The sequence below is a fragment of the Diabrotica virgifera genome, chromosome 10 (genome assembly GCF_917563875.1).
Source record: "Diabrotica virgifera virgifera chromosome 10, PGI_DIABVI_V3a".
NCBI lineage: Eukaryota > Metazoa > Arthropoda > Insecta > Coleoptera > Chrysomelidae > Diabrotica > Diabrotica virgifera.
The window spans coordinates 96,366,064-96,388,959 of record NC_065452.1 but is presented as its reverse complement, the minus strand read 5'-3'; the positions used below and the strand labels follow the sequence as shown (position 1 = coordinate 96,388,959).

Below are 22,896 nucleotides of genomic sequence, written 5' to 3'. Positions count from 1 at the left end.
TGTTGTCTCTAGCAATTAAGTGCACGATCTTCTATTCAGTGGGATCATGGGGTAATTAGAATAACAGACCTTAGAAGTAAAATTTATTTAACTTTAATAATTTATCTACAACTAATCAAAGGTACATAGAGGTATCAAATCATCCTTCTTCACAAAACATCATATAAAAAAATTAAAAGAAGATTAGTTAATTTTCAAGTAATGATCTAAATGACAATACAGCTCCCGGAGCGAACCATGGTCGTTGAGAGAAATCCTGTCTGTGTAGACTTGTAGAGTTTAAGTGGGCGTACGATTGTCGACAGCGTTTCACATCGGCCATGGTTCGTTCCGGGAGCTGTACTTTGATTGATTATTATTAAAAAGTTTTAAATCATAAATAAATGGCTCGACACAGACTAAATGTAACTATGGGTATAGCGTATATGGGTATATAAGAAATTGAGAAAATCTATGGTAACAAAAAACAAGTAAGTTGTTTTTCTTAAAAAAAAGCAAACTAGTGAGTCTGGAATATTAGTGATACATATTTAATTATGTTCAAAATTTAATGCAAACTTAAAAAGTGTGTGATTATCAATTTCAGAACGATCTCAAGGAAAGCAGGTTTAGGATTGTTTTTTTTCTGTGTTAATATTTTTGGATCACGAAAATTCATAATGGGGTTATTTTGAATAAAGTGTATGATATAAAACAAAGTATAACCCCAATTCTGGAGCTGTAGCCATTATTGGTTACAGAACACAAAAGATTAAGTTTTAGGAACAAATACTGTTCCTACTGTAAATTATACGGAGAAGGTAAGAATGAACACGTATGTTACAAAAATTGGACAAAAGCTTCGACTGCAATGGAAAGTCAAATAATTCTAGATGGATTAAAATGTAGTACACGCGTGGTATTACGTACAAACTTTTAATAGCCGATGGAGATAGTAGTGTTCATCAAAAATTTTAGAAAATACATATGTGAATAATTTTGTTGAGAAAAATTGAATGTCGTAACCATCTTCTAAGAAAGTATTGTAAGTACAATTTTAAAAGTTTATCAACAAAACGATATAGCTACGACGGAAAACTAAACTTCTTTATAAGTTGTTTCAAATAAAAATTATAATAAAAATCTTGCAATTTTGGTAGCATATTTTCCCACAGTTCTATATCTTTATAAATCTTTTCGTATAAAATTCCTTTTGGGGTCCATACTGCAAAGGAACAGTATTCTCTGTTCGAAATAAATAACTGTCCTTGTACTTAGTAGTAATAGGAATCAGTTCTTTTCAAATGCAATTGACCGTCAATTAATTGGCAAAATTGAAGTTTTTTTTGTTCAATAGCTTCTTCAGGCGTAAGTTCTCTAGCTTTATATGGACATTTAATTTCGACTACGCCTGAGTCACCTATTAAGCCATCAGGACTAGCTGCAAGAAAGGGATATTCATAATGTATGAAAAGTCCTGATAGTTCAATATTTATATTTAAAATTATTGTTTCTAACATTTCTTTTGCTTTCGGTTCGTTCGCAATTCCATATTCCGTAACTCTATTTCCACAAAACGTTGGATTCAATATTGCTTCAATAGTTTTAGTTCTGTCTGTTTTCTCTCGCAATTTGCATATTTTTCCGAAATTGCTGGACGTTAACCGTTGTTGACGTTCTACATACCAAGCAGCACTATTACCTTGAGCAGTGGTATTATTAAAAATCTCTGTTCTTTCTAAGATATTTTTTACCAGATTTTTTAAAAATTCCTGTTTTTTTGCTTCGAATTCTTCATCCGACAACTGAACTGACTCTTCTGCATTTAGACCACAGTCTTTATCAGGTTTATTATTACTTTGTTTTTAAAACTTTTTTTTGTTTTTTTTTTTGCTTGTAATCATTTTTTAATTTTTCTTTGAGAAAATAAATTTTGGTAACAACCAGTTGCATTTTTGCTTATATTTTGCAATATATTATTTAAATAATTTCCACGGGAATTATATGACACTGCTGCCGCCAAACACCTTAACTGATAGCCACCTTTCTTGGTTTTTACACTCGATTTTCTCAATAAAAAAGTTATTGCCGTACGGTTTGGCTTCACATATTTTTTTGTACGTGCTGCTGTCGCCATCAGCAATAAAATATTTATATTTCAAGTTGTGCATTTGTATGCTCTGTTTAAAACCTTCTACAACAATTGCACTTTCCATTGCAGTCGAAGTACCGTTATAATTTTTGTAACATACGTGTGGAGTGATAGAATTTTTTGACGCACACACAACAATACTTGTTTTTTACGCCTAAATACAATAGTTTGCCAGTTCTTTTTCCTATGATAGAAGCCACACCCGAATTGGCCGAAAATATAGATTTATTAGATCTTCTTGCCCATGCACCATCAGCTATTACACTAATACAGCTTTGTCATCTTCTGGATCAACTTCACCCCATTCTCGTGCTAGACTTTCTTCCTCTTTTCCAGCAGCTAGCATCAATTCCGTGGCTGTAGTATAGAAATTGTCCATCAGCTTTCCTTCTATTTTCTTGTAGATGGTTTCTGACATCACTGGCATATTTAGGGTAGAACACCATTCTTTTAAATTGGCATATCCCAATCCAATCGATATCACTCCAGTTACAGCAGCAGTATTGACTGGAGTCTCTTTCGAATATGGATCATCAGTGGAAACTTCCACAGTTGACTTACAGGTGTTACACTGGAATAGAAAAGTCGATTCCAACCCCTTCCTAGTTTCTTTCAACAACTCTACTGTGGTACCATCACAAGAAAATAGACCACAGTGTGGAAAACTTAGCAGAGCTTTGGAAAAATGACAGACGTCTACAATTCTTCTTCCACAAATTTTGGAAGGTGACCTGAAAATAAAGTGTTTATGGTCCAACTCTCTGAGAAATATATTTTACTTACAAAGTTTCCATTTGCCCTGATTTTTCAAGAATCTGAAACTCTTTAGAAACGCCCTCTGTTCGAATTCCAGAATCTGCTTGGCCATGTCTAAAAAACGCAATTTTGTTATTGCAAATTATTACTAGATGATGAGAAAATGGTTCACTTACGCACTCGTTGAAGGACGAACTTCACTTTCAAGTGCCGTGTTCGGAATTTCATCCACACAGTCAAGCTTTGCTTTCCTAAAAAATTATAGTTCTCTTACTTTCTGATGATTTTTTTAAATATATTTTACGATTTATGAATAAACAATCCATGTATATACAGAAAATAAGATGATGCTCCGAAATCCAATTTTTTACGAGTTTTTTAAATCTAGATTATAAATAAAGATGAAATTTTTTCCAATAAATGACCAGTCACTCAACCACCCCTTCAATTAGATTAGAAAATGGAAATTGGGCAAGAAATAGTCAGGCAAATTCAGAGAGGTTTCAAATTACTTAGCACAAAATTTTGAACAAATGAACAAAATATAGTAGACCTAGCAGGGATGGAAACAATTCAAGTTAGCTCAGAAATTACTCCCGTTACATTAAAAAAGAAATACGAGAAAACATAAATCCCAAGAAAACTCCAGGATCTGATCTTACAACGGGAATTTGACAACATTTGATTTTACTGCAAAATATATGCTCTAAGCTCATGTAAAGAAGAAAAGAAAAGAATTCTGATTGAAATACAAAAAAATATACTGGCTGCAATCTACAATTATTATTATTATATAAGTAAAACTGAACCATAGTATTGTTATAAAAACAGTTAGTATAAAAATTTAGAAGGAAAATGCCAAAAATCAACAGAAAATACATACTTCTATTCAAACAAAAAATTAAATTAAATAATCGGTACTTACTGATGGCTTGCATAAAATTTCCTCAATTGACGTCGACTTTTGCGTGGCGCACATAAACGTCTTCGAGAACTACCCATTGTAAAAACTATCACACTGGTTTGTCAAAAGTCTGAAGAAGCCTTTTCAAAATATTTATGACTCTACCCCAAAGCGAGAGGGCGTACCTATATCGTTGTCGATATCTACCTGTCGGCTAGATATCGACAAGGAGAGCCTGTGCCGGATCGACAGAGACAATTTTTACCAGCACTTTGGATTTTTTAAAAAGTTTAAACAAAATAGCTGTTTTGTGTTACACTTTATTTAAAAAATAAAAATAGATTCGGAAAGTGCGAAAAATTCTATAGCGCCGTATTTATTTTACTATTTTTTATGTTAATTTTAAACAAAAATATTTTTAAAAAGTGTATTGTTTAAACAATTTCATAATTCATACACAAATAGTGCGCTAGAATTTTTTATGACCTTTCATATAAAAAAAGAATTATCTCAATATCTGCCATAGTTTTTGCGTCATTTTGTTTAAACTTTAACATTGGAATTTCCTATGCCCAGAATCGCGAGGAACGGCCTTAATTCCTTTTCATATTATTTACATTAAAAGCTGTGTTTCAGTATCGAGTTTGATTAACATCAAAATAAAGGAATAAGAATAAGGGCAGTGTTAATAAAACAAAACAATTGTATGGTACGAAATTTTGTCCTTTTAGACTTTCTAATTTAAATCACGGGCCCTATTTTATAAATAGATAAAGCTAGATACCTACTTAGGATTTGATAAATTTAAGATTACCCCGAAATTATACGAATTTAGTCAAATGCAAACTTTCATAAAATTTTCTATTACGGTGAGAAAATAAAAATATTAGCGTTGCAGTGTCTTATATCTAGCTATTCATAATCATTGTGTCTTCTTCTTCCTTTTTTTTGGGTTTCGATTTTTTTTTAATCATTTACCCAGTACATGTTATTGGTTATGCGCGTCTTGCTCAAGGCAATGCACAACCAGGTGTCCTGTCAACTTCAGATCTATTTTTTTTTTTTTGGTCCTATGTGGTCCTTGTCCTTCTTCTTGTTTTTCTGTAGCTAGAGGGGGAAAAGTGTTACAACATTTAAGGTTAACTTAAGACTTTTCTCGTTTGGGGGTAGCTTCCAAACATTTTCACATAGGTTTAGGGCTGGCTACCTTCGGTTAGGATTAAGGATTTTAAGGATACAAATATAATTTTTGACATTTTAGGAGATTCCCTGTATTTTCTGAAGTATTTATTTATTGTTATTGTTATTATTATTATTTTTTCAAAATTCTATAGATCTACTTGAAAAAATTTGATAAATTTATTGATTATCTTAATAACTTTATTCGAGGGTTTATATAAAATGCTCTGTAAAGATATTGGACTGTCTGTTCCAGCTTTTATTAGTTCTAGATACAAATCCATATCTTTATGTTTATTTATGGGGCACTCAAAGATGATGTGTACCAATGTTCCCATAGTACCGCATTCGCATATCGGTGTTTCCGTTTTGCCTATTTTGTGGAGATAACAAGGAGTTTTGCAATGTCCACTTCGTAAACGATTAAGGTTAGTAATATTGTTCCTACCCAAATATCCACATTTGTTATACCAAGGTTTTATAGGGAAACTATCCTGCAGTCCATAATAGTCCGGATATTTACCTTTAATTTGGGAATACCAGTTATTGTAAAATTGAGTCAAGATGTTCTTTTTTGTAACACAAAAGATATCTGTGCTGATGTTTTTTACATCATATGGTACTCTTAATTCTCTCCCAATATTGGCCAAGCTATCTGCCACCTCGTTGCCTTTAATCCCCTGATGTCCCGGTACCCATTCTAATCCTATTGAAAATCCCATATTATTTGCATCTACCAGTAGTTTTTTGGTCATTATAGTTACATAATCCATTTGGTCCCATTTGTGACTAGATATTTTGGATAAGGCACTTTTTGAATCTACAAAGATCACTGCTTTCATGATTTCCTTTTCAATACATACCGACATGGCTTTGTATACCGCTATTATTTCAGTTGTGCAGATTTGTGTGTAGTTATGGAGTCGTGACGAATATTTATAATTGATGCTTGGGATGTAAATTCCAAATCCCGATTGATTTGTTTGTGGGTCTATTGATCCATCTGTATATACGTGGGTATGATTATTATATATTCCACCATATTTAGCTATGAACCTTTCGTTCGATTCAATTTCATATTTTTCAAATTCTAGACTTTTAATTGTAATGGGGTATAGAAGAGTTTTTCTTTCTACCTCATATATAGGATTGATTTTATATCTAATTATGTTTTTTGTTTTTTTGAGTATATTTGTATATGCTAGTGAGTAATCAGGTATGACCTTGTTCCTCCAGAATCTATTGTTTGCATTTATTGCTTCGTTTAGCTTATTTAGACTCTTTACTATGATATTGTTTTTTTCCGGCATTTGTTTGAGTATATATTTATGTGCTAGTATCTCCCTTCTAACTTGTAACGTTGTTACTGAACATTCTGCTTGCAATATTAAGATGGGTGTAGAACGTAGACAACCCGTTACGATTCTCAAGGCAACATTCTGTACTTGTTCCAACCTCATCATCAAACTTTTACTGCAGGGGTTTAAAAGATTGGCTGCGTAATCTAAATGAGATCTAACTATTCCTTTGTATAAACTCAAAAGAATGTTCGGGTCAGCTCCCCATTTTGTACCACAAATTGCTCTCATGACATTTATTCCTTTGTTTGCTTTAGTTATCATGTCGTTAATTTGAATTGTCATATTCAAATTGCACTGTAAATGAAATCCCAGATACTTTATTTCATTTTTCCATGGAATTTCCATATTTTGATATATCAAATGTGGGAAGTTATAAGCCTGACTTCTTTTTCTAAATATTATTGCTTTTGATTTGTGTGCTGAAATTTTAAAGTTGTGTTTCTCAAACCACTCCTGTAAATTTATTATATGGGTATTTAAGGAATTAATTAGCTTGTATATATCAGATCCTTGCACCAGAATTACAAAATCATCTGCATATTGAAAACACTCCATCTCATGGTTTATTAAATCATGTAGGGATCTAGTATAGAGATTAAATAATATTGGACTGAGTGGAGACCCTTGAGGCAATCCAGTGGATGCTTGCATTGGGCCTAATATATTATTTGATTTGTCTTTAACGTAGATATTTCTGTTGAGCAAAAATTGCAAGATCAAGTTTGCATAAGTTATTGGGATGTCATACTTTAATAAGTATTTATATAGCAAATATATATTGACTGTATCATATGCCCTACTGATATCCAAAAAAATTCCAATTGTATTTAAATTTTTACTAAATCCAGTTCTAATATAATTAATTGTTAAAGCTAAGTTATCGTTGCACCCTTTGTTTCTTCTGAAACCTAACTGCTTAGGGCTTAGTATCGATTTTTTTTCCGTTATTTGTTCTATTCTTAATTTAATTATATTTTGCAAAATTTTGCCTACACATGACTCTAGAGCTATGTTTCTATAATTATCCTCACATAAAGGGTCTCTATTGGGTTTTAAAAAGGGAATGACAAGGGTGTTTTTCCATTCTTGTGGAAAACCTGTGTTTCTTTTAACTATTTGATTAAATATTTTTGACAATGTATCTAGCGCCACCAGGGGAAGTCTGTTTATCATGCTATATGTTACAAGATCTAAGCCAGTAGCCTTATCCTTTTTATTTATGACACTTATTATTTCTTGCCTTGAAATGTCCTCCACATCCTCGTTAGTTAGGGTAACCATGAACTCAGGATCTGTTATGTCAATTGCCAAATTATTTAATATGTTCTGAGCTATGTTTTTGTTGGGAAGTTTAGCAGGGATTACAGCATTTTGATATGTGGAGAATAGCTTAACTGTTCGCCATATTTCAGATAGAGGAGTGTCCCTTGTCAATCCATTGCAAAAGCTTTTGAAGCTATTTCTTTTTTTTGTTTTAAATATTTTTTTACTGTATGCAAATATTTTTTTGATTTCAATATAATTTTCATTGCTTGCTTCTTCCTTATATTTTTTAATTTTTTCTTTTCTTGTTTTTATTAAATTAGAGCATTCCTTATCCCACCAGGGAGGGCTTTTCTTTTTTCTTATAGATTTTTCTGTTTTCAAGAGAGGTATTTCCTCATCACTCACCATTTCCATAATTTGTGTAAATGAATTATAGTCTTCACACCCATTCTTCATCAAGTCTTCCATTTTTGAAGCATAATTCTCCCAATTGACATTCTTTGTATTTCTTTTATGACTTTTTTGTGTTACTATATTTTCATTTACAATTGCGATTTTGCAAGAAGTTGGAAAATGATCACTGCCTCCAGAATCCTCTAACACATCCCATTGGCATATATTTGCAATTTCCGAGGAAATTAGTGTTAGGTCTACCGCTGAGGCATTCTGTCCAGGTAGGGTAATCCGCGTGGGTCTCCCATCATTGCAGCAAACTAGATCCAAATCCTCTAAGGATTCAGCAATTATTCTTCCATTAACATTAACAGACACTTGACTTCCCCAAAGTGCATTATGTGCATTCATATCCCCCATTAAAATTTTATTTCCCCTGATTTTATTTATGCGTCCAACCCAACTATTTAAATTTATTTTTGCCCTAGGATGGATATAAATGTTAATAACTGTAATGTCCCAATCTATTATTTTTATTGCTAAAATTTGAATTTTACTAACATTATTATTATACCTATATACTATTTTGTGATCCAGACTATTATGAACCACAGTAGCTAGGCCACCATAACCATCCCCTCGATCCAACCTATGTATTTCATATCCTCTTAGATAGAAGTGATGATTATTTTTTAGCCAAGTTTCATTTAATAGAATTAATTTGGGTCTATGTTCGCTTATGAAATATTTCAGACTGTTATAGTTACTGCTTAAACTTTTTATGTTCCATTGGATAATAAGTGGATTCTTGATATCCATCTAAATCTAGCAACTTTTGGTTCGATGAGCTTTCATGTATAAATAGCTGGTTCAAGTAATTGATTATATGTTCCTTATGTTTCCAATCTAGTTTTTTTAATATCGCATTCAGTGTTTTTTCTGTGTCCCTCTCTAGTTGCTCTGTACGGGAACATCCAGGAGTCTCATTGTTTACTGCACGAGCTCTCTCTTCGCTTCTCCCATTTGGAGATAATAAATATTGATTGTGTACTTCTTTATTGTATGTCTTATTTGTTTCATTAGCCTTTCTTTTATTTTTGTTTGAGTTATTCTCCATTTTTCTACTAAACAGGTGTTCAGGGTTACTCTTTACATTTTCTATCCATCGCATATTGATGGGAATTGTCTCTAAATTATTTATTTGAGTTTTATGTAATGTTGGGAATTCCTCCTGGCTCATTCTGAATATATTATTCTCTTGCGATTTTCTAGTAGAAACATAAGGAAATCTCTCGCATGCCTCGTAGTATGAAAGATTGTCCAGAGACATGACAGCCTTAATATTCCGCTGTCTCACATACTCTGGACACTCCTCATAGGTACTTATATGAAAGCTGCTATTACAATGTAAACATTTCATCGAACAATCCCCTTCATGTATTTTTTTCCGCGCAGTTTTTGCATTTTTCTCCCCCTCTACAAAGATTTTTTGTGTGTCCAAAAAGAAAACACCGATAACATTGAACCACTGGTATCATGTATGGTTTTACCCTAAAAGGGATCCCATATATATTCACTTCCTTCGGGATTACTTTTCCCGAAAAGGTAAATGCGACTGTTTCTGTATCAATATATTTCTCCGTGTCATATTTAGACTTCCGTTTAAATCGTCTTATTTCTAGTACTTTAATGTTGGCCGAAGCCAATCCCGAAAATTTGATTAGATCTGCATCCGATATACTAGTATCTACATTATTAACGACTCCCCTACATGTTACGTTATTTGCCGGAATAAACAATTCATATCCATCATTTCTGACCACGTCATTTAAAACAAATTTATTAGCATCCTCCCATTTCTTGAAAGCAACGCTAATTCGGTTTTTTCCTTTTTTGCTAAGTTTAAGTACATTCTCGATTTTTTTGTCATTTATGTATTTTGCTAATTTCAAAAAACTATAATTACCGACGTTATCGCCTTTTGACTCCATAAATACCTCAAAGGGACCGGTATCAGTGTACTGATAATAGAAATGTTTTTTTCCTTTTTTTATTTCATTGTTATTATTAGTGATTGAATTAGCATTGCTATCAAGTAATGGTGTATTCTTTAAACTACTATTATTTTCAGTGTTTTCTATATTATCTAACATCTCCTCATCACCGGGGGGGTTAGCCCCCCCGGTAGTATCCCCCATAATTAACCGTGTAATGCAAAGCTGTCTCTTTTTTACCTAACTAGATAATGTATAATTTATTTTATTCAAAGAAAGTACAGGAAATTTAGGAATTCAACAGATAGGAAATTTGTTAGTTACCTCTATTATGTAGTTCCTATTTTGTTTTTGTCGCCTGCGTTTTTTTTTGAATTATCACTTCCACACTGAACTGTCACACAACCGAACGTTACGAAAGCTCATACAGAAGTCCCATAATCATTGTGTATCAGGTTCCGACTACATTATGCGATTAAATGATTGCGATGTTGCCACTACTAAGAGGCGAAGTGAACCGGTGGACATAGCGTATATATCGGAGGCGCCCACTACCTTCGGCTAACGACAGAGTATACGCGTGTAACAAGCTGCGCCTCTGACGCCAGATACGGCGAACTAAAATGTATATCGATAGACGTTAATGACTCGATTTTACCTCTCTTTAAAAAATTGGCAAACGCCTTATACGGACGAGTTAGCAAATAAATGCACAAGAAACATGACTGTACGTGTTCGCCTCCGATCTCGGAGGCGAACTCGTAAAATCGGAGGCACACTCGAACTAAGGATGTAGCAATCGGAGGTGTATGGGTAGCAAATGCACATATATATATATATGAAAGGAAACGGCGATTGCATTTTATTTCACTTCGACCACCACCGATATTCTACACGACGTGTTTCGAGCTCATGTCAAGCTCTCGTCAGGAACATCTAGGTGGATGGTCGAGGTGTAAGAAAATTATTTGGCCTTTCTGGTAATAATAAAATAACCAGACTTCAGTACACTTGGTACGACATCTATATGAATTAAATGAAAAGATTTCTCTGGTATACAGAAGAAATCTTTTCCGTAGCGGACGCGAAAATGTAAATTTCAAAGTCATGAAGACTTTGAAATTTACATTTTCGCGTCCGCTACGGAAAAGATTTCTTCTGTATACCAGAGAAATCTTTTCATTTAATTCATATATATATATATATATATATATATATATATATATATATATATATATATATAATTATCCTATTTTTACCTGTAGCTATTTAAATGAAATAAAAAAATATAAAAACATTTTAAGAAACGCTTTTCTTTAGTTACGAGTGACTAAAATTAAAAATAGTATAAAAAAATCAACCAAAAAGCAAAAAATAAAAAAAATTGAAAAAATCTAACACATTCGTCAAAGAAAAGCGTGGCGCGTCTTCATCGAATAAACGGTTTTCGCCCCACGCTTTTCTTTAACGAATGTGTTAGATTTTTTCAATTTTTTTTATTTTTTGCTTTTTGGTTGATTTTTTTTATACTATTTTTAATTTTAGTCACTCGTAACTAAAGAAAAGCGTTTCTTAAATTTTTTTTTATATTTTTTTATTTTTTACTTTTTAGTCTTACACTTTTCAAACATTAAAATACATCGTCATGTTTATTAAAATATGTATAAAACATATGATGTACTAACATGAAAAGTAGTCGGAATCGGCAAAAAAATTGAAACTTTATTGTTTATTTATGAAATATAGCGTAAACAATTAACGAAAAAAGTGAAATTATGTATAGTTCATATCATTAGCTATAATCCGTAAAAGTTCCAAGTTTTTACATTGTAAAAAATTAGAGAATTTTAGCATTTTCCATTAAAATCGTTTTTTTTATATTTAAACAATTAACAAACATAAAAACAATTTTTTTATTGACTATTCGTGAATTGTTCCCTCGAATGCATATGTCTGCAAATTTTCATTAATTTGCATTGGAGAAAAGGCAGTTAAATTAACGTCTAAAGATTTGACGCAAACTATTGAACTAAATAAAAGCGTTTAAAAACTGCCATTTTTGACCCTTATTTGTTAATAACTAAGTTTCTCGTCCGAACTGTGACGGGCATTTTTGTATTTATAATGTATTAGGTATATAGTAGCCAAAAAATCCATCTGCAACCTGGCTGCTCAAGTGTCCCGACAAAAACCTTATTTCCCTGGAGTATATCGTTTTAAATACATTTCTCGTTTCTCTCTGTTGCTACCATTTAAAATGCATGGCCGACGTTAAACTCTTTCCTATACTGTATAGGTCTACTGTTAGTTAATAATGAAATTAAGCTAAATAATAATTAACAAAATTTTTAAAAATGGTTAAAAAATTGTGTGACAATGTCATTACACAAAAATAAAGGAAGAAGTAGATAAAATACACTTAATTTATTTAATTTAAAAAATAACTTTCTTAATAAAGCACCAAGTCAATCTATTAATTTTGTCAACAACATGGGGAGATGGATGACATGTTCAAAAATTAAATCATTGTGTCGATTTTGTCCAAAAATCTAATTTTAAAATTCGTTTAGGTTTTGCTTTTACAGTACTAAACGTAAAGTGCTTTAATAGGAAAATCACTTTCTGTGCAAAATTGCTCTAACCTGATAACTGTGACATGCTTCCGTAGCGCAGGTAAACTGTGACAAGTATCCGTGACGGTGACGAGCCTGCTGACATGTTGCCTGCGTGTTGTGCAAACTACCCTTATTCGTTCCTGATGCAATCCAGTCCTTCGGATCCTAACGACGGTCTTTTCACAGGCATCACTTACTGAACTAACGCTAGGGCCTCTGAGAGGGCTGAGACTAGAGTATCTGCCAGGTTCGTAACGGTAGTTCATTGACGTGGGTGTTGTGCTTGAGCCTCGCATTGCTGAAGCCTACGTGAGAATCTGAGATAGTACTGACAGGACGAAAAAAAAATCTTATTAAGCCTACTTAGGGACAATGAAAGCTGATAGTATCAGTAATAAATAATATTTATTATATTCTTTAGTCTCATATTTTCTATAGATTTTTATATTTTAAAATAAATTGCATAAAACTGAGAGTTATACAACCCATCGATGCAACAGCTATGAGATATAGCTTCGACAATAAATTCAAAAATTAATATACCAGGCAGGAACACTCTAAGGAAGGCGTACCCATAAACGGAACTAGTATGCGATTGTGTGGGTGCCTTAAACAAATCAGGAGACCGTAGCAAGGTTACGATAGAATGGATACCGGGCAAGGGGTCATAAAGGTAATAAAAAAGGAGATAAGACGGCTAAGAATGGCTCATCAATGGCATTCGTTGGACCGGAACGATTCTGTATCTTTGCTAAGGCAGTAACAAGATCAAGAAAGGCTACAAGAACATATTAGCTCACAAATATCTGATATGGTGGAGGAATTCACCAAGATAAAAAAGGCTAAACAGTTAATTATAGAACATTCGCCAAAATTTACTGCAGGGATAACAAGCCAAGATAGGAAAACAGTCAAAGACATAATGTACCTGCTAACAGGGCACTCTAAGCTAAACAGCCAGTTGAAACTGATGGAATTGGCAGATGATGACCTATACAGATTCTGTCAGCTTGAGGAAGAAACAGCAGAACACACACTTTAGACAGTTGAAGCTGATGGGATTCTTTCACCTACAGGAAGAAACAGCAGAGCACATTTTATGTCAGTGTACCAGCCTGGCAAATGTGCAGTTCTTTACATTAGGCGAAGAAAAGCCTAGAGAAAAGGGACGAGAGGACCACAATTCATTTGAAAAGGTCTCAGTGGAATAGAGCAAAGCCACTACGTTGAATCTATCCAAGACTTATACAGACAGAAAGTCTATGATGCACATAGAAACATGATAGTTTCCAAAAGAGTTTTCCTCTCCTTTTATTCCTAGGCTGCACCTACATTGGATCCGTATTTCTCTGATCCGATATCGAGCGGTTGACAGGAGAAGCTACAGCAGAGAAGCAGTTCGACGTCGGCCGATATCGGATCGGATCGGAGAAATACGAATCCAATGTAGGTGCAGCCTTAGAAATTAAACATGAACAATATTGACCAACAATATTAACAACAATACCAACAATATTAACACCAAAATCGCTTATTGGACTGTAAATTTAATGAAATCAGCCAAATTGAAAGTCTATGTCAAAATCAGAAGGAAATATGATGAAAAGCAGGAAGCAAAAGACTGGAAAAAATGTATAATATAAAATTACAAAAGAAAAATTAATAAGTTACCTGGTTACACATGAATCACTTTGTTTACCTCTAGTTACAAATTTAAAAATATACGTTTTGGAGGTTTATTACTGAATCAGCTAACAGCTTTCAATGTCTTCAGGAACGTGAGCGATCTGATCCACAAACAATATTCCCTCACTATCATAATTCAATGAAAAATGTATAAGGTGAGTCACATATTGTAGTAAAAAGAACACAATTAGTATGTATTACACGGTTGAGTACATAGATGATTCAAATTATTTAAGTCAATAAAAAGAGGTCTTGGTCTTTTAAAAGCATTTCCTAGATTGAAATAAATTCAGCAGTTTCAAGAAACTGGGGTTTTGTGACTGTTTTATTCTTTTTACGAAAAGTTTGTGTGTGTTTGTGTGATTGCCTGTAGTTTTAAATTACAATAGTATTCGAATACATTATTTATGTTTACTGTATAAACAGAATAAAACAAAACTAAAATAAATACAGGTATATTTCACGACCGACGTTCTACACGAGAGGTTCAAATATAAACTCAGCATTCCGTTTTATCTCAGTTGATTCCTTTCAGACTGAGATTAATCTCAGTTTCATATTCCGTTTATTAACTCAGCCAACATATTATTGGCGTTGATTATTGGCGAGAGAGGTAAAAGGTAATGGAATGAAATGTGACAGTCAGTTATTCTTACGATGAAATTAAGTGTCAAAACAAAAATATGTAAGTGGAACTTTGGTAGATCTACAATAGACCATATGCTACGTGACATAAAAAAAAAACAGAAATACAATATTAACATTTCCCACCCTTTTGTAGGTTTTTACTCAGCATATGAAGGTGTAAACTTATAATGCAAGAACTTATCCCCGACTTGCAAAAGCTACATTAAGGGGGGAGGTATGGTTTGAAATATTTATTTTTTTATTATTCTAAATAAAAGTGCATAATTTGAAGAATACTCTCTGAAAATTTCAGATTGATCGGAGTAAAATTACCTGAGATAGAGCATGTTGAATATCCCTACCTTCGACTCACTTTGCCGCGGTTTCGCGCCAGCACGCTTGAGCGTAGTGAGAAACGTTCAACAACTGTTCGCCTTCTCTTTTGTAGATTACTCCGCGATCCAAAAAACATTCCAATGTGCATCACTTTACGATTTGACAGACAAATAAGAAGATGAAGAATCAGTTGTCAAAACTTAAACGCGTTTTTCTCAAAATTGATTTTTCAAATGTGGTGGACATTGTAACTCAAAGTGGAGTAGAAAACTGTAAAAACTAAGAAAATAAGTAAGGAGGCTATCAAATAAAGCCAAAGAATTGGGGAACTGGGAAACATATAGGAAAACTCATACTGACTACAATATAGAGATAAGAAGAGCGAAAAGGGAACATTGGAGGAAATTCTGCCAGAGTTCAGATATACCTGCCAGAGTATTTCATATACCGGCCAGACCTTCTTAAAAAACCTGGTGGCACATTTGCCGAATCTAAAAAGGAAATGCTACAGCTCTTTCTACAAAGTAAAGCGAGCCATAATAGGGTTACCATAATTTATTAAGGCCAAATCCGGACAGGGGTAGTCCAAGGAGTAGTAGAAAATGTAAAATGTGAATTTGACTGTGTGGCTACCTCTACATTGTACATACTCGTATATGCCAAATGCATCTGGCGCTTACTCATTACACTAAGTTTGTTCCAACCCGTCACAAAAACCGTTCTTGAACCATTACGAGTATGAGCAGTAACGATAATGTGTTACTGCGCATAATTATTCGTTATTGCGCATGCGCGTAACGATTCAAGAACGGTTTTGTATCGAGTTAGAACAAACCTACTAACTCAACTAACTGTCAACCGAAATTGAAATTTCTCACCGTTGCTTGGGCCTAGTGTTTTCCATTTTTTTTTTTAGTAAAGAAAAAATCCGGACATTTCTCACATCCGGACGTCAATCCGGACATGTCTTTCAAATCCGGACTCTCCGGACGTATAGTAACCATAGCCATAAACTACTTTGCTTCATTTATATCTTCAGGGCCTAGATTCCGTGCACTGTAGATATCTACATGTCGCTTTCTATCGATATTTGAATTTTTAGCTTTAATTGAATTATTTTCTAGTTTTGCTAGGTTATACTCTAATTGATAAACTAGAGCAAAACTAGAAAATAATTCAATTAAAGCTAAAAATTCATATATTTTGATATTCAAATATCGATAGAAAGCGACATGTAGATATCTACAGTCCACGGAATCTAGGTCCAGGAGAGGATGGAATATTTTCTCCCTTACTTAAGTCAGTTCACACCGATGAATGCTAATAATATATAATAGAAAAAAATGTTGATACTTCTGAGGAATACTTTGAGCAAATGATAGAGGTAATTCCAACAGATTCCGTAATTGTTTTGGACAATACTCCGTGCCATTCAAGATGATCTTAAAAATGGCCTACAACTGTAAAAAAGCTCAAACTGCGGCTCAAACAGGTCAGCGGCATTCTTAGAAATATATGTAGTTTGAAGGCTCCGAAACGAGTTCTTCTTCTTCTTCTTCGCGCGACTAGGATTACTCCTGTTTGTCTGCCTCTTATTCTGTTTCAGTTGTTGTTGACTGTACATTGTCTTTCCACATTTTCGGCGGCCTTCCAACGGGTCTTCTGCTATACGGCTTGTTGTTTTTACACATGTTCGCTAATCTATCTGATTCCATTCGGTTTACATGTTCGTTCCAGTTTATCTTTCTTGTTTTTATCCACCTGTTAATATTTTGAATTTTGCATCGTTCTCGTATACTTCTGTTGCTTTGTCTGTCTCTTAATGATAATCTGCTATTGATCTTAATACTTTCATTTCGATATTGTTGATTTGTTGTTTCGTCTTTCTTGTATCGGTCCTTGTCTCCGCTGCATATGTTAGGATAGGTCTTACTGTTGTCTTGTATACTTTTATTTTGCTTTCCGTGGTCAGATATTTGTTTCTCCATATGGCTTCTCGGAGGCAACCACTTACTCTTGCCGCTTTTGTTGCTTGTGTTGTGGTCTCTGTTCTTATATTCCTGTCAGTAGTGATCTCTACTCCTAGATAATTGAATTTCATTACTTGCTCTACAATTTTGCCGTCTATTTCTAACTTGCATCTACGCGGCTCTTTACTTATCACTATACATTTAGTTTTTTCTGCTGATATTTTCATATTAAGTTTATTTGCTGTGATATTGAAAGTGTGGAGCTGCCATTGGAAGTCATCCTCGTTATCAGCAATTAGTACTGCATCATCAGTATAGCATAGTATCGTGATTTTATGCGCTCCCATGTGGTATCCATGTCATTTTCTCACTTCGTGAATTATTTGATTCATCACCATATTGAATAACAATGGACTGAGCGAGTCTCCTTGGCGGAGTCCTCCTTTCAGTTCTATGCGTTCTGTTTCTCCTGTTGATATTATAACTCTGTTGTTCTTGTTAATTTCATTAATTATTAACCTTATTATCTGATGGTCTATTTGTTCAGCTTGTAATAAATTTAAGATATCATTTCGCCTCACCCTGTCAAAAGCACTTTTTAAATCTACAAAGCACATGCATACTGGTTTTCCATATTCAATAGACTTTTCTACTATTTGCCTGATAATAAAAATTGCATCTACTGTGCTGCGGTTCTTCCGGAAGCCTTGTTGTTCATCTGCCATATTCGATTTTTCCTCGATTTTATCTTTTATAACTGCCGTCAACAATTTTAATGTTAGTGTCCAAAATGCCAGTGTCCAGTTCGGGTCCATAAACGAGTTCGTGTCCAAAAATCGGCCAAGAAGGTGTTATTATCAGTTTTTTTAGGACGCAAAAGGAATTTTGTTTGTAAATTACTTGCAAACCGGTAAAACAACAATAAATCCTGAATATTATTGTAACCTTTTAGACCAGCTGAAGTAAAAAGGACCCGGTTTGCAGAAGAAAAGTCCTTTTTCATCAGGACATTGCACCGTGTCATATAAGCATTTTGACAATGGCTAAAATGCATGAATTGAAATTCGAATTGTTTTAGCATCAACCGTAGTCACCAGATTTGGCCCCTAGCGACTTCCATCTGTTTCAGTGACTAAAACATTCATGTGTGGAAAGCGTTTTTCATCAAATGATGAGGCCATAACATCTGTGGAAGTGTATTTTGCAAACCCCTCCAGATTTTTACTTCAGGGATGGATTCATAAATTGGAATCTTGTTGGAGAAAGTTTATTGATGTTCAGGGAGACTATACTGAATAATAAAGTGTATTTCAAACAAAAAAAATTGTTTTTCTTATCGAACCGCAAAACTTATTGAATAGCCTAATCTAGAACCTTATTAAAATATTTTGCTTATGGATCATTCCATTTCAAATCACTCAATTTTGGAGCAAAAAAAATTTTGGACCTCCGATTTGTCTGAAAATTGGTATATAGCTTCTCCGGGACGTAAAAATAAGATATTTAAGGTCAAAAAATCTTCTTCTTTTTTTCTCAAAATGTTATTTTATGCGATTTTACAGTGATTTGGTGTTTATTTATACAAATTTGCATTTTCTATCGTAAAGTATCAATGGAAAACATAATATTTTAATAAAAGGGACTCAAAAATGTCATTATATGGCATTATAACAAGTTACTTTGATTCAAAACAAGCTTTTGATCAAATTTTATAGAGTAGAAAACGTTAAAATACCGTTTTTTTACATTTTTCTCCATTCCCAAAATACATCATAATCGATTTGGCTGAAAATTTGCCCACAGATAGACAAAACATAGGACTTTAAGTGGTGAGAAGGATTTGAATTATATTACAATACCAAAAAAGTTCATGCAATATTATAGTCAAAAATATAGGCGTCTACTGTAAGTACAATTAACTCGAAAATATCGACCTCACGACAAAAATTGTTAAAAAGAAATTGTAATAATTGTAAATACGATTTATTTGGAACAATTTCAGTTCCTACCATTTTTGTCGAAAAGTTAAAAATGGCGGAGATATTGAGCAAAACAGGTTCTCCTTTAAAATCAAGATGGCGGCTGATATTACTGCATGTAACTTTTTTGGTATTGTAATATAATTCAAATCCTTCTAACCACTTAAAGTCCTATCTTTTGGCTATCTGTGGGCAAATTTTCAGCCAAATCGATGATGATGTATTCTGGGAATGGAGGAAAATGTAAAAAACGGTATTTTAACGTTTTTTACACTATAAAATTTGATCAAAAACTTGTTTTGATTCAAAATAACTTGTTATAATGCCATATAATGACATTTTTGAGTACTTTCTATTAAAATATTATGTTTTGCATTGATAGTTTACGACAGAAAATGCAAATTTGTTTAAATAAACACCAAATCACTGTAAAATCGCATAAAATAACATTTTGAGAAAAAAAGAAGAAGATTTTTTGACCTTAAATATCTTATTTTTACGTCCCGCAGAAGGTATATACCAATTTTCAGACAAATCGGAGATCCAAAATTTTTTGCCTGAGTGATATGACATGGAATGTACCTTATACAATTGGAGAGTATAACTCTCAATACCAAATAAAATGTAGAACGATAATAAACCCGTAAAATAGCCATAAAATAATTGGTATTGCACATCATCAATTAGTATCGTAGTATCGTGCTAATTGTTGAACATTCTGTAGAAAACTTTTAAGACAATCACATAATACTAGTACATGAATGTTGTTCTTTAAGTAAAAAACCATGCCAATGTAAGTGTTTGCTGAATGTCACTATATCTAAGAGTAGAAAAACCGGATTTTTAATAAAGAACTGAGAATGCTACAATTAAATCTTTGAATAAAAATTAGCATTTTAAGTATGCATTCAAAAGAAGCACCAAGTAACAGTCATCAATGGTAATGTATAGTAGTTCAGTCATCAGAGATTAAAATGCGACTAAACTGAATTTTACTGAGAATGTCAATTTTGGGAGCCAATTTGAGAAAAGAAAAGAATAAAGACATAATACAGAGCATAAAACCTGAAGCCTAAGAAGAGTATTTCAAAGAGCTTTTGGTATAGCCTAGAGTCGAATTTCAAGAACATCGAAACCAAAATCAACATAGAATTGCAATAGTAGGCTCGCCAACAAGATAAACAAGAGAAGGAATTAAAAATGTATGTAAACAGCTGAAGAGGAACAAAGCACCTGGACCAGGGGATATATACCCGGAGAATTGTTTAAGTACGGAACGAAATGAACAAAGTATACGAACATCTTCGGCAACTATTTCAAGAATGCATAAACACAAGCGAAATCCCTAGGGAATGGAAAATATCTCAGTAATATACATAAAAAGGGTGATCAAAACAATTGTGAAAATTTCGTTCCAGTATAGCTGGAGGAATAGCTGTAACCGGATCTATGACTAGAATATATGGAAAGGTTTTGAAGAATCGAATCAAGAAAGAATATTTAGATTATGAAGCAGAAGAACAAGCAGGATTTCGTACGGGTCGATCCACTATTGGCCATATTTTCTTCTTAACCCAGAATAATAGACAAAAATATGGCACGGAATCAAGAAATTCATATGTTGTTCGTCGACCTACGGAAAGCCTACGATAACGTTCCACTGACGAAGCTGTGGCAATCAAAAAACCGCCAAACTGCTTATACAATCAACCCATAACAAAAATAAAAATAGAGGCACAAATAACAACAGGATTTGTAACATCAACTGGATTAAAGCAAGGATCTTGCCTGTCCCCCACTTTATTTAAAGTATACCTCGAAAGTGCTTTAAAAAGATAGAAACAAAAATATAGAACAATCGGGATATCACTCACCAACACTATGGTATATACAGGGTGATTGATTAGTGGGGTAAAGCTCCGTAGATCCGTTATAGTAATAGATAGCGATAAAAGTTAATAACAAAAATTGTAGCCAACTTTGAGCTTCACATTACAAGATTAGTTAGAATGGTACAGGGTGTTCGATAACATAGTGGCAGACCAAACCTGTTTTTTTTAAATAAAACACCCTGTGTCTTATTTTATATTCTAAATCTTCTTAACTTCTCTATTACAAAAATATAAAGGTTTGTTATATTATACAGGGTATTTACAAAGTTATAACCAATTTTATATGAAAATCATAACAAGTTCAACTACCTGTATAAATAAAAATAAGCACAACGGCAATGGTTTATTGATGCCATATTTTTATATTGAATACAGGGTGAGTCAAAACGCAAGTACATTATTTTCTCAGTAATTTTAAATGGAACACCCTGTATTTTATATTATATTGGGATACACTGCATCTCAGTAAACATCTTATTAAGACAAATTCTTTAATAATTAAATGCCCGTGTTAAAAACAAATATGTTTGTTTTTAATAAATACGATTGACCTAAATTACCACATCAATGCATGCGGTTTTGATACAAGTTTAAGTTGCAATAATAATTAGTATATGTTATTTATAATCTAGTCCATTCAGCAGTTTTGATATCACTCTCACTTTTGGTTATATAAAAACAATAAACACGACAATCGACTTTTAATTATACTTTCACGGAGAAAAGATTATTCAATTGGTAGTTGAGATTCCAGCGGGTAACATCGCATTAATCAAATATTATACCACCAGCTACTTACCGTTAAATACTCCAACGTATAAATAAATGTATTAACTGTGAGAGTTATTTACTACATCAACCCTTATGGTCGGGGTAACCAACCCTTAATTATCTAAGGTGGCTCAGAAGATAGGAGCCGCCATAATATCACTATCGACAAGTACCATTACCGTACTTTAATTTGTAAACAACATTCCCTATGTCTAAATTTATTAGTTTTCGAGATATTTTCATATTTCAATGGACTAGTAGCATGTCTACCCAGATTACCAGAATTTAATAAACTGGACTGATTTTTTTGGGGTTACTTTAAAAATGAAGGTTATAAAATGCCTCCAACAACAAGAGATGAGATGAAAAATGGAATACAAAGTGTATTTTGAAGTGTTAATTTATAAATGCTTCGTAGTGTAAGTAACTCATTCAATGGCCTTTTTAGGCATGCATAAATGTGTCAGGTCATTTTGAACAACTTACGTAATTTTAATATTTAAAATATTTTATTAGAAGTAGCATTTAATTTTTTCAAAAATGTATTTTGTGTTCATGTTTTTTTTGTAATTTTTTTTACTGATATATTATTTTTCGTTCTTTATTTGTTACATTGTTACATTTACATACAAAAGTAGTTTTTAATTGTTTTCACAAAATGTTGTATGTTGTGGTTGTTTTTTTTTGTAAAATTTATTACTAATAAATTATATTTCTTTCTTTATTTGCTACATTGTTACATTTTTTTTGGCCTTCGGGCTCATGTGCGTATTCAGACAGTAGCAAATGTGTAACTTATCCTAACTACACTATTATTCTGGAATTTAAAAGAAGAACTACGATGGGGAGAGGAACTAGGATAACTTTTCGCACCTAGGGGTCATTCAAGGTGACTCACAGACAGAAAGGGTAGACCACGGAAAGTATAGGTAAATAGGTAAAATATTTGGCGATATAACAGAGGTAACGAGCTTAACACCTACACTAAAGTTTTAAGTTACACATTTTAATAAATTTAAGAATAATTTTGTATACC

General features: G+C 33.1%; 1 protein-coding gene and 1 long non-coding RNA gene across 5 annotated transcripts in view; both read right to left on the bottom strand.

Annotated features, from left to right (window-relative positions):
- The window catches only part of LOC114333472 (IQ motif and SEC7 domain-containing protein 1), a 528,448-nt gene that overhangs the window by 290,648 nt on the left and 214,904 nt on the right, over window positions 1–22,896 (bottom strand). For 2 of the 4 annotated variants that reach the window (XM_050663290.1, XM_028283352.2), the window contains exon 3: window positions 12,627–12,904. The exons of 1 other annotated variant lie outside the window; for it this stretch is intronic. In XM_050663290.1, the coding sequence (XP_050519247.1) occupies window positions 12,627–12,895 (269 nt within the window). In that variant the 5' untranslated portion in view covers window positions 12,896–12,904. Of the gene's footprint in view, window positions 1–12,626; window positions 12,928–22,896 lie in introns of all 4 variants that reach the window. One more of the 4 variants, XM_028283353.2, reaches the window with a different exon arrangement.
- On the bottom strand, window positions 4,780–10,426 carry LOC126893279 (uncharacterized). The gene is made up of 2 exons (XR_007701113.1): window positions 10,309–10,426; window positions 4,780–4,898 (listed from the first exon to the last, which is right to left on the bottom strand). It is a non-coding gene; the product is annotated as an uncharacterized LOC126893279 (long non-coding RNA).